The sequence below is a fragment of the Anopheles maculipalpis genome, chromosome 2RL (assembly GCF_943734695.1).
Source record: "Anopheles maculipalpis chromosome 2RL, idAnoMacuDA_375_x, whole genome shotgun sequence".
NCBI classification, from domain to species: Eukaryota; Metazoa; Arthropoda; class Insecta; order Diptera; family Culicidae; genus Anopheles; species Anopheles maculipalpis.
This window is the reverse complement of record NC_064871.1, coordinates 40,736,981-40,754,307: the sequence shown is the minus strand read 5'-3', so window position 1 is coordinate 40,754,307 and position 17,327 is coordinate 40,736,981. Positions and strand designations below refer to the sequence as shown.

Sequence of the window (17,327 nt, the reverse complement as noted above, 5' to 3'; positions counted from 1 at the left end):
ACCCGAAATTTAACCATTAAGCCGTTAATGAGTAGCACACGTATTTGAAAGCATTCATTTCGAGAACAACGGATAAGTTTGATCACTTTGAATGGTAGACTTCTCTAGTGGGGGGAATAGATAATCGATACAAAAAAAAAGGAAGAGGAATAATTTAGTAGCAAATGGATTCGAACCGATAAACACTTTTATAAAGTGCATTGTGCTATTTTAATTAATGATTTATTGTGTCGGTGCAAAATGCTATCTAAACTTTTCAATGATCTGTGCTGAGCATTAGGGATCTATTTTTATTTAATTATTTGTTTTTTTTTCATTAAAAATGTTAGTATTATAAGAAAAACAAATTTTTATCCCCTTACAAACTAATGACCTTCTTGTGTTGTTAAACTGTATGCAAGAATTTTTATTCGTATTTTTCTTTATTCTGCATTATTAGAAAATGAACATAAAAATGATTTCCAATTTCATCAAATGATACGTGTTCCGGCGTGTACAGCGTACAGCAAACGCAATTGAAAGTCATATGTAATGGGAGGGAAAGAAGCACCTTAGGCACCTTAGTAGCATCAAACGGTATAGTTCAATTATAGCATCGTTTAACACTACAAACCATTGCAATGGGCCAGTTAAACGTGCGTGGCAGGGTAAAAACTCACTAACAATAAATTGATCTACGTTAGGAACACTAGTAAAATCGACTAATAATAATATACACATACTGCATATAACGCATATACATATACATACTTTAAAAAACATATACAATCATATACATATATTCGTCGCCGCCGTTGTCGCGGTCGCAAGCTGAACAAGGCACGATGTGGGTCTGTGTGTGTGCATGTATGTTGCGGGTTAAAAGCGCAGCACCTAATCCCCCGCGGGAGAAAGAGGGAAGACAAAACCGAAATCATATTTACATACTGTATCGTGCCATTGAATGTGTGAAAATTTCGGCGAGGGGATGTGTTTAAAAATGGAATTTAAAGGGCTGGGAATGGGCTAAAAGCTGCTGAATAGTATGAAATAATTATTGTGATAACCTACGATAAACGAATGGAGAGGAGAAAAAACAAACTAATATTGGCAGGACACAGACGAGCCTTGAGAATAGTGTATACCTGGTCCTATATATATATATATATATATATATATATATATATTGAAAAGCGAGACGAGTGCGAGCAGATCATCGTGCTCGGGCTCAAATAGTTCGGGGGATTGTTCACAACGGGAAAGTAAATTCAAATTTGCCACAATGTCACAGTGCTTTGTCTGTATGTGTACCGTTTGCTACCTGATGTGCTGTAATGTTGTCGTTGATGTGTGCGTTGTTGCTTCCAGTGTTTCGAAACAGTTTCATTTTTTCAAACATTATTCAGCGTACAATAACTGGTCGGTGTAGTAAGAAGGAGAAGTGAGAGAAGGACAGTGTGTGTAACGTTTGACGCTTAGTCTGTAATTTCATATTTTTCGCATCTTACTATAAATCGTCTCGTTATTGTGTTACGGGACTGTGGGGTTTTCTTTCTATTTCTCGTGCTCGAACAACCTTATAATTGGCCACAGCAGAGTAGTAGATACGTTTTGCAACACACTCTTCCGCTTCATTCATTTAACTAACGTACACCGAAGCCACGAACACATTATGCAAAGTTAGAGTTCAATAACTGGAAGGACTAAGACTAAAGACGAAAATAAGTGCTACATGCTCCATCCTAACTATCTCTCTTTCTCTCTAGAAAAAAATCTAAACTACAACCGAATAAGATTCTTAAGCTCGAATGAAAGACAGTTTTAATGAATAATCTGAATGGTGTGTAAAGAGAAATAGACTAAAAAATAAAAATAAATCTAAACACTAATTGGAGTTCGTCCGAACTAAACGAAACAAAGAACAAACAAAAAACACGCTCTAACTAAACAAAACTACACGCTCTCATATTGAATGAGTAAAAAGTAAAACAAAACGAGCATAATTGCAACCTAAAAAAAAACAAATAAATGAATCACTACAAATATTTCATTGCATCGTAAAACATGGGACAAAAATCGTTTAGCCCTTAATCGATGACAATCGGTACTTCATTCGATCGTAATTGATGTCTCTGGTGAATTTTAACCTATGCTGGCGCGTTTTCGTTTCCCCTATCACTAACCGAACCATTAACCTGTCCCCTCTTTGTGTAAATGGCACGCGTAGCTCTGTCGACCTCCGCTGTTAATTTAATTAATCTTCATATTGCGAACTAAATAGTCTGTTCGCAACCCACCAACAGGCTGGATGTAAAGGGCTTAGAGTAGAGAATAATATTTTTGTGTTAAGACACGCCTGATTCATAGGAGAAAATTGAATTACCCAGCAAACTGGCGGGTAATGTGGATAATATTTGAGTGTTGTCGGTTGCGCGTGTGAGGTCAGCGAACGGCACAACCTTGAACTACGGGCAAATCTATTTCCTTCACGAAAAGGCGCACCATTCTGCTGCCCGAATTTTGGGCCCCAAATCTCCCTTACCCGGTAGCCAGCTCAATTGAGTAATCACATTCCGTTACTCCCGCGCTTCAGAAGCGAAGCGAAGAAGTTAGTAGTCGTCTTTTAAATAAAGCTAAATTGCCAAAATGTCTGTGGTGTGTGTGTGTATGCGTGTGTGTGTGTGGTGCCCCTCCGGGGGCCTTACCGGTGCAGTTAACTTGCGGCTGAGGCGGATAACAAATGCAAATTACCGTGCCGATTGAACATGACTACAAGCGGACGGATACGGACCGGGAAGTTCGTTGGACCGGTTTGGCCGTGGTGATTTTTCGGGGTTTAAATTAGGCTCAGCTTAGTAACAAGAATGCTAAAACTTGTGTGCATGGAGTGATAAGAAAGAACCCCGTGACGGGGCGATGTTCTAATTTTTCAAACAGGAATGCATGCATCGCCATACTACATGCACCGGAATGTCCCGGGCAGAGGGTGTGAATTGGTTCATATTTCCTGTGGTTTTTCTCAACCGTTGTGTTTATCCGTTTCCGGTAGGTGAATTTTGTAGACTGAACGGTTAGCAGCGGCGAAAAGACATTTAAAACCGAGCTGAATTAATTAGCAGATATGTTGCTCGATGGAAGCAACGTGTAAATTGAAACTATTCGAGTTTTAAATAACTTTTGTCGTAGCGTAATAACTGATTGAATTCAGTAAAAAGTATTTGAAATAATATTTCGAAAAGTAAACGTAAATAGTGAGGAGTTAAGGGGATTCTTGCCGTTTAATAATAATACACGACGATATTAACAGTAATTAACTGTACTTCCCGATTACAGCAGTTACGCAGCGAACGATCGGGATTTTTTTTTGAGCCGATAATTTCTTGTTCTTTTGTCCTCTTTCATTGTGCAATTTATGACTTTCTTTTCCGATGCATCACCTATCGTAAATCAAACGCGAGACGCATCCCTTCGAGGCGTCGTATGGAAAACGCCGCCTGGAGCGGTTGACAGTCGCATCCAACCACAACACCATCACCACTCATCGCAGTAGCCCGCGCAGCGATTGCTCCGAATATCAGCAGCAGCAGCGGCTTGTTAAATGTATTATCATTCACATCGCGAGCCATCAACACATCAGCGGCTGAGCACCAACAGTATATTGCTGGGTCTTTGCTCCATTACGAGGTGGAAGATAGGTCAGCTTGCGATACGGACGGGAATAAGACATGTCGAGGCCTGTCGTTGGTGTTCCAGCCGGCGGTGTCATCATTTGCTGGCGAACCTTGGCCACTAGCGGATCGTTTTAAGCTTGGTGCAGAACGCGTGCGGAGAACCATTTTTTGGCCGTAAGAAAAGTTCAGTGAAGTTGGTAAAGTTGGCTGTGCGTGTGCGTGCGTGTGTGTATGCAAACAAGGGAATGGTTTTGTGGTTGTGCTTAAATAGTTACAATTTATACGGCTGGTGTTGATTGTCAGTGCAAATAGTGCAAAGCGCAAGAAACGTGACACTTGAACATGGCTGATAAAACCGAATCGAACCCGGGTATTGAGCTGCAGAATCAAAACGAGCGCGAAGCACCGCCACCAACGGACAAAGGTAAGAAAAGGTGTAACACTAGTCAACCCCTTACATTATGTGCAGTGTCGATTTCTAATGTGCGGGTTTTTTTTTTTTTTTTGGAGTATGCAAATAAAATAAACTCTACATGTGGAATAAAATATTCAGCTGTTCCGAGCTGTATGCTCACTGCTCTGGGGTGAGTCAGGAGGTTTTAGTAGTGTTTCCCAGCCATATCAAATCTATACTAACTCACCTGGTATAGTAACGATGAATCTAACCCCTAATCAACAAATAAACAAACTGTTGTTCGATGCAGCGATGAAGCACTTTTAAACGTAGTTTGCACAGGCAAAACGACAGCTGGCTGCCATGGCAATGAGGATGCGCTATTCGTCGTTTGCTGTGATTTCATTGGATTTGTTGGGTTGGAAAGCAATAATGTTTACATTTTATTTGGCGCTCACAACTCTACAAACAAATCAAACAAGAATTAGCTTTATTGTTGTATTTTATTCATTTTTTTCGAGCCTGTTATTTCTTATCAGAAGGATGCACTATTTTTGGAGTAAAGTTTTTATTTTACGCCATGAAAAGGTTATCGCGAGCATAGATTTTGGTGATGGTGAGGCAAAAAAGCTATGCCGATGTGCCTGGTACGCTTATCTGCTAACGTACGGTTCAATCTGTTTTGTTCTTTTAGCTTCATACGGACGAGAAGCTGTTACATTCTATCAGTTTTAGAATAGTATCAGCGCATGAATTATTTCACACGCACCGTAACGTTCCTTTGGAGAAAGTTGACACTTGATAATTGGAAGTGCGCTTTTCTGCTGACCCTTTACATCGATTATCTCGGACCATTAAGAGTCGCTGGACGTAGAATGCAACCATCAATTATAGAAGCAAGATATGGAGTAATTGTAATGATAGACATTAAACAAGAGCTCTTTTGACAAGTCTACTCACACTATCTGTTGGGGGTTCCTAGTTTGCTTTTTTGTTTAAGTGATAAGAAAATTTATTCATTTCTATGTGATACGTTAGGAAAGTGTAGTCTTTTTATAATTACTATAGTTCTTAAACCGTAAATCTCTATCTGAACTAAATTTTTGATTCAAGACTACTTAACCTGGTATAGGACCTTAAGGTATGGATTCCTCCCAAGTTGACTTATCTGTTTTTTTTCCTTCTAAATCTATGTGAACCGCTTCTTATGGAAACTTTGAGATTGAACTTCTCACTTCTTCTTTGTAGTTTCGATTGTTTAGATTTTGTTTCAGGTCCGACTGATTCTGTGCTTGGATTAAGACTTGTGTTTGTTCGTGACCATAGGTTGTTTAACTTCATTTTTCTCTTTTTTGGATTCACCGATGGCGTTATGTATAATAAGTCATTAATTGGGCAACTTATATGTGTGTCCTTAACACGTCATTCTTACACGTCTACAGGTACTGTGGAGAAGACATAATTAGACTATTGAACCAATGAAATATTGTTTAAATATTGGAAATATATTTAAAAAAATATTGAGCTTTATGGCTGATTGTAAATTTTCATATTCATGCTCATGCTATTTATTTTGTCTGCCACGGTTGGTTTAGCAAAAAATTTGTTTATAACCAAAGCTACAACTAAATTAAACCTCGAAAATAGAAACTGGAGATCGTTCGGCTAAAAGTAGGGAAAAATTCGAAATGCATCAAGAGAGGAATTATAGTCGAACAGATTTGCCGCAAGATTAACGAGACGAAAGCATTCGTGGAAAGCATTCTTCTTCTTCTTCTTGGCTTAACGACCTCTAAAGGTCATGCCGACCATCGAAATGGCTTTCTAGACTGCCGATAATACTACGTAGTTGGTTAGTCAGTCCTCACTACGAGGGGACGGTACGGATGGGATTTGAACCCCGGTCCTGCCATTTGAAGACCGGCGCCGCTGTCGCTAGCACCGCCGGGCCGCCAGGATAGTAACGATTATTGTTGCCCAATTGCGTACGATATCTAGCAACAGATATAGGAGGACGGTAACGGTACATTCAACAGGACAGAGGAAATGAATGCTGCTTGAGCCTGGATTCGACGAGATTTCAGCGAATCAAGTCCAATGAGCTGTAAGCGGACGGGATAGGGAGGGAGTTGGTAACCAGAGCCAAAGAACAAAGCCTTTGCTTGGTCTTACGACCAGATACTTCAGTGGCTTACAAGACTTATTATTAAGGGATTTGAACCGAGGTCATGGCTGTCTACGATTGGACCGCCTCGAAGTATCAAAACTATAAAAATAATTTTAAATTTTGAAGGCTCGATCCTTCCAAAGATCTTCATACGTTTTTTAAAACACACACGTTCAAGCTAAAAAGCGAAAAGAATATTTTTAAAATATGAGTTACCTGCGCTTCCTGTATGCTCTTTGAACATATCTAATCACTTTAGTATAAACACAACCATTTTTCCAGATCTTAATTATCAAAAGTTTTATATGATTTTAAACATCCACATAATACCTGGTTGACGTCAGCAGTACTGTGTTGGGATATGTAAAATAAGCATCAAATGGTGTGTCGCACCCCACGGTAACTTGAACATACCATCTTCCAACTGAATGCTGAAGCCTTCATAGTGGTTTTAGTTTTAACGACTTGTAGACAATTATTAGAAGCTGCAAATTCGAAGAACAACTATTTACCTTCATTGATGGTGGTTAATAAATCACACTGAAGGTTCGCAAAAAGACACATTGGTGTTAAGCAGCGCAGCAACGCTGGATAATTGTCGATTGAATGTTTGATGATGATTTCCAGCTTACGGTAATGTATTTGTTTTGCAAGGAAAAGAAACCCCGATTCCCAAACAAGATGGATGGAAGGGTACGCCGTTATCAAGGATTTTATTTTATTGTTGACCAAATTGTAAATTAAAAGTGTGTTTTGAGTTTATTCGTAAATTAACAAAGTACACATCAATGTCAGAAGGTGTGAAAATTTGGACAAGAATACGAGTGTAGGTACGAGTAAAAAATCATTTTGTTGTGAATCATCCGGAAAGTAAAGCATCGTGTTCCCCATTTTTTCCCCCACCAGGAACTGAAAGTGGCTCAGGCGTTATTTTTTGAATCATCCTTTGTTGATGGTTCCAATTTTTGGAGCATAGGTGCAAATCGACACGCTGGACAGCTCCGAAACGCAATGGTTATGCTTCAACGCGATTTGACTCATGCCTGCTAGAGGTTGGTGGGACTTCGTATAATCGTCCACGGCCTTGAGTCCGCTTGTTGAGTAGCTGTGGGCCATTCCTCACGGTGGTGCTGCTGCTGCTTCGCTAAACTTCTACACCGACTTACGTTCAGCCTTTCACTGCAGAACTGGCTTTCGTGTCGTTCTACCCAGCCATTCTGCACAGTTGTTTTTTTTTGTCGTTGAAAAATTGGCACAGATGGGCCTAGGTATTGGACATTGAATTACGTCCGTCCGGAGTACAGTAGGCACGGCACTGGGATGTATCGAAACCGGTCAAAACTGGTTGAGTGGAATCGTTTCGTTTTGCAGGTGAAGGTGGGATGGATGATGATGGACTTGACGATCAATACTCTTTCTATTGCTGTGGGGAAATTTATGTAGCAATACGGAGGGTTTTTTTATGGCCGTACAGGCCGTACAGCGGGGTGTATTTGAACCTTCATTTTACTGTCTATTTATACCCGTAAGTACTCTGCAAATAGGTTTGAAAATTCGTATTAGTAAGAAAGCACATATCATTACAGTAATTTATATTGATTTGCAAAGAATCGCGCTTGAGGTACAATTACGCTCAAAACTCAAACTCAAAACTTAATACTTTGGGACGATACATATGAACTAAGTTCACGATTTACGATACAATGTGCTACAGTACCACACTCGGTTTGTCTGCATCACAATTGAGTGCAAATTTCAGCTCATGTTCCCCGGCCGTAATAGCCGCTAATGGCTCTTCGCGTAGGCTGGACGACAAGTACCCGTTAGAGACGGTATGATGCTGTCAGCCATGATATTGGATTACGTCCGTTGAATTGATGAATTCCGACAAATTACCACAGAACTTTCCCAGAGACAGACGCTGTGTGGAGTAGCATTAACTCTGGTGTCTGGTGTGAAATTGTTTTCTGTTTATTATAAGTTCACAGCATTCCAGTGAGGCGTTATAAAACTATGTTGTTCTTTTTTTTAATAGCTACCTTATGGTTTCTTGGTAGATTGGGGTACTTATCCGTAATCTTGGTTTATGATTTTTGTGTTGAAGTGGTTGAGATAAGGTTAGCAGAGATACAAGGTGGGTTATACAAGCATAAAACCGGGAGCAGCTTCTGTACTAGTCAAGGCTTTACTACTATTACGATATGGAATAATAGGTTCTGCTTGTTTTTTTTACTTAACGACCTTCTATTCCTGGTTACGGTTCTAGGTCGGGTAGTTGGATAGTCAGTCCTCACTACGGTGGGACGGTCCAGGTGGGATTTGAATCCCGGTCCTGCCGTGTGAAGACCTGCACCGCTATCACCTACATCACCGGGCCATCCCAGTAATAGGTTGTAACTCTTGATCAAATCCTAGGTCACGTGTCTGCATTACCAAACGCAGACAGGCTAGAAAAATATCTACTAATTGATAAACTATCCAAGTCTCCGGGTAATTTTGAGTGCAACAGGTTTGATGTAGATCTTTCGGTGCATTTTTTCCCTTGTGCATTGCATCATACTCTGCCCAATGGAGCGTGGCCCATGCTAATCAATCAAACTTCCGAAACACGTGCCCCGTGTCAATCGATGTATGCGGCCGTCGTGATCATCCTATAGGTGGATAAACCGTTCGTGTGGCGTGTTGTGTCTAGCTGACCGAAGTAGTGGAAGTAGTTGTTGTAATTAAATATTCATGCTCGTGTTGCGCTGAGCATGGGAAATCCCCATACAAAATGCGTTCCCTTTTAGTCCGTCCGATCGGGGTACGATTGACATTTCTGCTGATTTACCCACGAAGCTCGTCCGACTAGTTTTGCGCTACTACGGACTACGTCAGAAGTCACCGAACTGTGCTGCTGGCTATGCAACTGTGAACCACGGTGAGCCACGCTCTCGATCAACGCTCTCCTCCGAGACGAGTGAGTCGAGCTCTCTCACGCGTGAGGGATACATCTCGTTTACCTTCTAAAGTTTTACTGTTTGGAGTTATATTTTGAACAGTTACAATATTTACTTAATATTCATTATGAAGGATCAACGCCATATATTCATGTTTCAAAAAGGATTTTTGAAATAAAATGTTTACGTATTTAAGCAGCATTTAAAACATATTGCTAATTTGCTTGAGAACCAAAGGCTCTCTTTGGTACGGCCCTTCACTCTCTTCTGCAAAACCGGGCCCCAAATCTCACCGGGCCGGTCAGCGGTGAGTGTCCACACACAACTCGCGCAGCGTGGAAACATAAGCTGAGAGATGATTTTCGCGGGATTTCACTATTCGTGCATGCGTATGAACCACCTCTAGCTCTCTAGCCGGCCGGGGGGAAATCCCGCCCAGCAGTGCACGATCGTATAAAACCGTTCGTAAACAAACCGAACGGTGACAGTAAGGCGCACGATCGCTTCGAAGGCGGACGGTTTGGCCTCTGCTGTGGCTAGTTCTTTTGTCTTTCACGAATCAACCAACCAACAAGAAGCAACCTTTCCTGCCCCTGCCTAGAGGCCGTGTAACATAGATTTGTGAAAGGGAACTTTGCAAGCACAGTTGAAGTTGCAGTTTCCCTCGGGGAGATTTCTGACGCCCTTGAAGTGTGTGTGTGTGTGTACTCTAAACTTTTGCCCCTTGTGTTAAGTGTATTCGAAGCAAAGCGCTTTAGAGACATTTACTGAAAGTGTAAGCGTGCAGAGAACATATCGGATTGACTGTTTAAAACCTTTCGTTTGAGTTTTGGAAGTATAGAAAGTGTACTAAAAAAAAGGTGTATCAGAGGAAGTTTACAGGACGATCTAATATCCTCGAAGAGTACATTTTTCCTCTTAGATTAAAGTGTATAAATTGTGATCAAAATGAAATGTAAGTTTTAAATATGTTTCCTACTTTACCCTTAGTCGATTTAGTTAGTCAATTTAATTGCTATTATTACTACCAATCTTGACCTGCATTGTACGTTGGATGAATTAGGTTACAGACATTCATTACGATTTTTCAATTATTGATGCGGTTGACACAGTGAAGCGTCATGCTGAATAAATTCAATTTCATGGCGATTTGTTTCATTAAATTTCTAGCTTTTTTATCGTTGAATCTACCATTCAACGGTGCATAGTGCAAATGTCTTCGACCGAAATAGTTAACCACACAACATTGGGCGGCTAATTGTAAAAATAAATTAACAAATGTATGTGACTGTCTGTGGAAGTAGCAACTTTGCTTATAATTTGGTTTGCGAGTTGGCACTGACCGTATGATACGAACATGCAACCGGATAAAACAAAGCTCTCCAACCATGTCCGTGCTAGTAGCTGCACCGGGACCGTTGGAAATGCGATCCGTCCAATGTCAAGGTTTCGGGGTACCCGTCAGTTGCCTGTTTAGACGTTAGTGTGGCGTCACGTTTTTGACGCAAAACCGGGCAAGATACCAGGGTCAAATATTCGGCCAGTTTGACTACATTACGTCTGTGGCGTTGAGCGAAACAGCTTACCGATTTCGGAGGCTGGTCTGCGTGGTCCAAAAATAGAGCGACAGGCGATTCGTTCACAGCCGACGATGAAACACGCCATGTTTTTTGCGTAAATCACGTTCAACCGATGTATCCGAGTTTGACCGTGAACTGATAACGGATGGACTAATAGGTTTGGATGAGGGAAAATACTTTACCGTGGAAAAAGGGGTTTGGCGGGAAGCAAACGGGTACCAGTGCGCGATCGAACAAATGAGGCTTAATCTCGCTTCCTCACTCTCTCGAATAAACAAACCTCGATCGCTCGGCTGCGCTGTGCTATTTCGAACATGCCAAGCACATGGTCATTCTTACGCACGCGAATTTTCGTGCCGGCCAACGTGCTGCTTAACGCGTGTACTGTTCCGAGCAGAAAACGTGGGCGTGCAGGAAACGTTTTACGCGTCGTGAAGGTAAAAAGTGCGAAAATGTGTACTCCTGTATATGTTTGCTGGTTGGTGGTTTTGTTGGCCGTTTTCTTTATTCATCGCTCTCCATCAAACAACGAGATGTGCTAGCAAATTTAGCTCCCATTAGCACGTTTCGCAGGGAAGCTGGTTGGGCACCCGAGTGGTGGTGATGCTGGCGGTTCGGAATGACAGTGATTTGTGAGATCGTTTGAAAAAGTTTTCCTTTCCGCCTTTTTTTTTCTCTCTCTCTCTCCCCCCCGAAGCACGGGTTTGTTAAATATAGTAAAGGGTATTTAGGGATTGGTTGGTCTGTAAAACGTGCCTCTAAAATCATAGAAATGACACACGCACACCCGTGACACTGAAGCTAATCATTTACGGTCAAGTGTACGTATCTTTTGCCCGTCATCAATCATTTGGTCATCGTAATCGGAGGACACCCGCAGCGGGGGAGCCCTTTATCATATGATGTCGTGTTCTTTGATCGAATTGTTTTGTTTGATCAGTCGGTAATCGGTAATGGCGTGTTGTTGGCATTCGATTTCGTTTTTTTCTTTTCCATACTGTGGATGGGTTTTCCATTTTATTTCCCATCCATTTTTCCTTTCAAATTACATTTTTAATTCCATTTTCGCAATCCTTTTTTAAAAAAGTTTTGCAATTTTTATGACTGCGAGCTTAGGAATACTTTATTTTTAATAATTTGTCAACCGGAGTTATGCCATTATTAGAAAATCTTTTACCAATACCGTTCGCACAATGATAGGCATGAAAGGCAGGCCATTAAAACACGCAACCATCAGGTGTATTAGGTCTTTTTCTATTGAAGCCATCATCTGCACATCCCTTAGGAAAGCTTTGTAGCATCACGGTCCATTTAAGGTGGAGAAAATACTCCATTTTCTTATGCACCAAAACGACTTCAGATACTGATGAGCTCTCGATAAAGATGGGTGAAAACAGAGGAGCAAAAATAAAAACCCTCCTCGATACTTTCTTTCGTCATCTTGTCACGGTGCGAAGAAACTATTCCAATATCCGCCCTATTGCTCTGTTGCTGTTAATCGACGCGTGATCATAAGCTTTCTTCTCTCCCTTCTTCTTTCTTTTCTGATTCAAATGCTTGCTAAGCTTTGCGATGCGTAACGGCGGTGTGGAATTGAAGTTGATGGTACAATTTGCTTCGATTACACATTCATATATTCAACTGCAAACTCAGGATGGTGGGGCGTACGATCTCTAAACGAGCTCTAAACAGCTGTTTTAGAGAGGAAAGCATTGTGTGTGTGTGTGTTTGTTTTTTTTTTTTGCACGAAAGATCATGTGTTGCAATATGTTAAATCTGCACGAGATGATGTGACACATTCGCGTTGTGGTTGTGGGCAGCACCTGCTTGTAAACGGGTCAAGGAGTTCAATTGTTTCAAGAAGAAATGTTTGGAGCTTAAAAAAGTTTTTATGGTTGCGTGAGCTTTAGTTTTGGTTGGATTGCAAAATGTTGACTTTTTTATGCAATACCAATGCGTTATGTAAAATTAATTAAGTTCAAGATTACAATTTCTTTATATTTACAATGTATCTCATGCCTTCTTGTGTCAATGTCGAATAATTTTTAACGACCACATACCGGCCTCATACAGTGCAGACTTGATCTGCGAAACCGTTTCACCCTGCTACTTTACTTCCTTTTAATGTTTGACCCCAGTAGCATGTTTCGTTTTAAATTGCTTTAAAACGAACACAAATAGTCGTGTTTCGCCACTCTCACACGAACACACCCTTTTCTTGTACACAATTTATTTGACACATGTATAAAAAACATCTGTTCTCCGTCTGGCTGTGGATTACGTTTTGCTGCACTGGAAGAAAACGAAAGATAACTGACGAAAACGGAAGATTAAAACATGCACGTAAAGCATAATCGGACAAGAGGGAAGAAAAAATCATAAAGCAAACCATTTTTTGGACCCCATGCTCTCCAATATCACTTGCACGTGCTCTGCTTTGTGCGTGCGTGTTTTTTTCTTTGCCAGCTTCGGTTCGCCCTGATGTAAGCCGGAACAACGATGGAGATGCTGTTTTACTGGTAAATGTTTCATTTTTGCGGACGGATTTTTGATTGGATTTTCCCACCAAATCCGTGCACTAACATTACATAAAATAGGGATATTAATTTAACGCCTCACAAGAAACGATTAATACTGGACATTGGTTCAAGTATGCAACCAGCCATTGGCAAATATTAATATTTTTTATTTACTTCTGTTTTTCCCTCTATTCGCCATGAAAGATTGGGGTTTCGGGGGGTTTTTTTTTTCAATCAAAAGACAAATAATTTCCCAAAAAAAGTTGGCTAAAAATACCGGATCTATGTTTGTCGTTTGCAGTTGTTAGGCCGGTGAAAGTATTACCTCTTGGTATTAGCGCATATTTGCCGTTGCAATTGGCTGACACGCAACAACCTCTATACCACGTGCGATTGATGGCCGCTGATGGATGGTAGCGCTCAATCGAACATTCACTTCAGGGACATGCTAGACGAGAGCTACCTAATGGATGTATGATCGAGCACGATCGTGATACATTTGCGTTTCGCTAGTGGACGCGATAATGATGATCGGAAATATTTGCATTAGCTGTCCCCACGATTACTGTGGAGATGATTAATGATTATGCTGCGTAATACTGGTACGATTTGTATGAAAAAGTATGACAATGTTGAGATCATTCAGGATGGTAAAATGGTGGAATCGAATACATTGTACGACAAATGCTTTAACGGTCACCAAACCTCTTTATCTATCTGTTTAATGGTTACAAAAACACGATCGATCAATAAGCAAATAATTGCTGCTCAATTAAAACATTCTTTCTGTGTGGTGTGGATTTTTTTCTTCTCTACTCTATCTTCAACGATGGTTCCACAGATGCGAGGTGCTAAAAGCGAGGCTTCTCAAATTCATCAGCGCAAAACTTTGGCAATGACCTTGTTTTGTGTCCAATTAACGTCTTTGCCGCGTGGAGCTTGTGTAACCGATACAGCAGACCCCGCCAATAAACCCCTGTTAAAGCTCCTGCTACGATGACATTTGAAGCTAAACCTATCGAAAGAAGAGGCGCAAACGTTAGCTGGAGATCGTGTTGAATCGATCAGTTCATTTTTATGAATGTGAGCATTTTGATAACCGTTTAATAATTCATAAATGTTTCACACGGTACATTAACCTTCTCTGCTTGTGCGTTTGATACCTTTTTCGTTTGTATAACGTGTGCCAAGCAAACAGAAGATAGATTTCGTGTTGTAGTGTCAAAAATAAAGCGTCAATTACTTTATGATTCTTGATATGGGGTAGAAGCTGGTATCAATTTTTAGACAGGAGCCGTTCTTGAAATTTTGAAGCCCTGACACTGAAGCTCAGGGCAGGATGTATACAAATTAAAAAACTTTAAATGGTGAGATGTCTCGTATGTTGGGGTATTTGCAGAGCTCGTTAAGATTCATCAGGAGAGTTCCTGAGTAGCTGTTGCTCAAAATATTCACCTCTAACGGTTTATGAAGAAAGGAAACATATTTCACTGAGGGAGAATTATTCAGGGTCCTCATATAGATGGAAGCAACTGTAAGTTAGAATAAAAAGAAATCGTAACAATTTGATTCAAAGCACAGCATGCGATCGTTTGCCATTCTCCCAAATCAGCTCGTGTTCGTAGTCGATGCTATTTGGAATGCATTGGAAATTGAATTTGGAGTCCGCGCTCGAACGCTGGATCGGAGCGGTGGATCGACCAGTGGACTTGAAACCCTCTCACTAAACTGTGGTGACCATCAAATCACTAAATTTTCGATTACAAACCTTTGCGGGGAGAAGGAGTTTTTTGAATTGGTTGCATTAATTTCAAATGCCTGCCTTACACGCAACAATCCAATCAGCGTTTCGAAAAGATGTTAAAGTTATCGCATGAAGAGTTATGACTTCATTCATAAAGATCGGTGTTTTACGATCCTCTCAATTCTTTGCTCCACTTTATTGTCGATGTGTTGTTTAGCAAAAAAAAAAAGTTCGTCTCCCTCTTATGTGTCTCATCTTGTCCACCCTGTTCTCCTACAGTAACTGCCAAAGCTGAATCCGACCGAAAATGGAACCTCGACCCGATACAGCGGGCGATGGGCCAGCTCGGTTGGTGGCACATACTGGTGTGTGCCGTCGTATTCCCGCTCAAGTTCCCGGTAGCTTGGCACCAGATGAGCATCATCTTCCTTGGACCGTCGGTTAACTATACCTGCGCATCGGACCCATCGCTCGATCGCTGCGATGCCGAGTGTACGAGCTGGAGCTACGACAACAGCACCTTTGCGACGACCATCACGAGCGAGTGGGATCTGGTCTGTGGCAATGCTAATTTGGTCAAACTATCGCAAACCATCTTCATGTTCGGCATATTGGTTGGAGGTGTCCTGTTCGGCTCACTCGCGGACAAGTACGTATGAGAGATAAATACCGTCGTTTCATGGAGTGTTTGATGTAATATCTCTGTTGCTCTGTTTGCTCCTGTAGATATGGCCGAAGACCTCCGTTGGTAATTGCGGTCATTATTCAGCTCGTATCGGGAGTTGGTGCAGCCGTTATTGGTTCGTTCTGGATATTTGTGGTGCTTCGTTTCCTTACAGCGGTGGCCACTGGCGGCACTATGGTGACTAGGTTGGTATCTGAGCTTAAGCTTATAGAGATCTTCAGCAACTAACTTTGGATTCCATTTTTGTAGCTTCGTTCTTGTGATGGAGATCATCGGTCCCAAGTGGCGTGAGCTGTTCTCCGTACTCTACCAGATCCCGTTCAACCTGGGTCACCTGACGCTCGCCGGGTTCGCTTACTTCCTGCGAGAATGGCGCCAGCTTCAGTTTGCACTGTCGATATTCTCCGTGCTGATGCTGTCCTACTACTGGTTGGTGCCAGAATCGCCTCGCTATCTGTTTACGTCGGGCAATGTTGATGGCGCGGTAACGGTGCTGGAGCAAGCTGCCAAACGGAACAACCTGCAGACGGACACGATCCGGAATGATATCGAGCAGTACGCGAAGGAAAAGTCGCGAACGGCGTCCGCTAATGCTTCAAAGGGCAACGTGCTGGATCTGTTCCGTACGCCCAATATGCGTGCCAAGACACTGTACATGTGTTTCAACTGGTTCGTCTGTGGGTTGGCGTTCTTCGGTGTGGCTCAGTATATCGGTCATGCCGGTGGTGATATCTACACGAACGTTGCCATCAGTGCGGCCCTTGAGCTGCCTGGCACACTGCTCTGCATTTACATGATGAAGGCGTACGGTCGCAAGAAGACGCTTATCTTTTCGAACACGCTTACCGGTATCTCCATGCTGGCGATCGCATTCGTACCCAGCTCGGCCAGTGCTTTAAATGTGGGCCTTGCGTCCGTTGGGTTGGTTGGCATGAGCATTAGCTTCCCAACGGTGTATCTCTATGCGGGTGAGCTTTTCCCGACCGTGGTGCGGAATGTCGGCATCGGTACAGCGTCCATGATTGCCCGCTTCGGATCGATGATTGCTCCGTTTGTGGCCGGTATGGGCTCGATCGCTTACTGGTTGCCACCGTGCATTTTCGGTCTGGTGCCGCTCCTAGGAGCGTTCTGTGTATTTTTCCTCCCAGAAACACAAGGTCATCCACTGCCGGAGACGCTAGAGGATGGAGAAAACTTTGGCAAACGTGAGTCGGGTACGGGTGTCAATGGCGTCGAGAGTGGAAAGCATTAGGATGATAAGATCGTAAAAGATCATACCTATGTAAGCATTTCTAGGGATAGACGTTCATTCTTTTTCTCTCGAATGGATATTTGCATTTGATCATTGAATGCATTATCATTCAAGCGACACTATGTGTCCAAGTTGCCTAACGATGAAACCAACGAACGGTAAACGCAGATGCGTTGTTGCGTCGTAATGGATATGATGTGTAGAAATTGAAAATGTAAACATTTTTTTTAATATTTTACTTTTGTAAGTAGCCGTAAAAATAGCGAACAAAACAAAAAAGAAACCTCAAGCAGGGCTCCTCACAATGACAATGTAGCGATGTAGTAAGTTCCAGACTAGAGACACCCCCTACGGAGAGGTAACCGGTAGGACGGAAAATCATAAACTCAAATCCGAA

At 41.8% G+C, this 17,327-nt stretch overlaps 1 protein-coding gene across 2 annotated transcripts in view; it reads left to right on the top strand.

The window, feature by feature from the left end:
- Nucleotides 1-16,930, top strand: part of LOC126557698 (organic cation transporter protein) — a 262,735-nt gene extending 245,805 nt beyond the window's left edge. The window contains exons 2-5 of one of the 2 annotated variants that reach the window (XM_050213559.1): nucleotides 3,970-4,074; nucleotides 15,273-15,642; nucleotides 15,720-15,863; nucleotides 15,928-16,930. In XM_050213559.1, the coding sequence (XP_050069516.1) occupies nucleotides 3,993-4,074; nucleotides 15,273-15,642; nucleotides 15,720-15,863; nucleotides 15,928-16,930 (1,599 nt within the window). In that variant the 5' untranslated portion in view covers nucleotides 3,970-3,992. Of the gene's footprint in view, nucleotides 1-3,969; nucleotides 4,075-10,075; nucleotides 10,106-15,272; nucleotides 15,643-15,719; nucleotides 15,864-15,927 lie in introns of those variants that run through there. The other variant, XM_050213560.1, reaches the window with a different exon arrangement.
- Nucleotides 16,931-17,327: the final 397 nt, after the last annotated feature.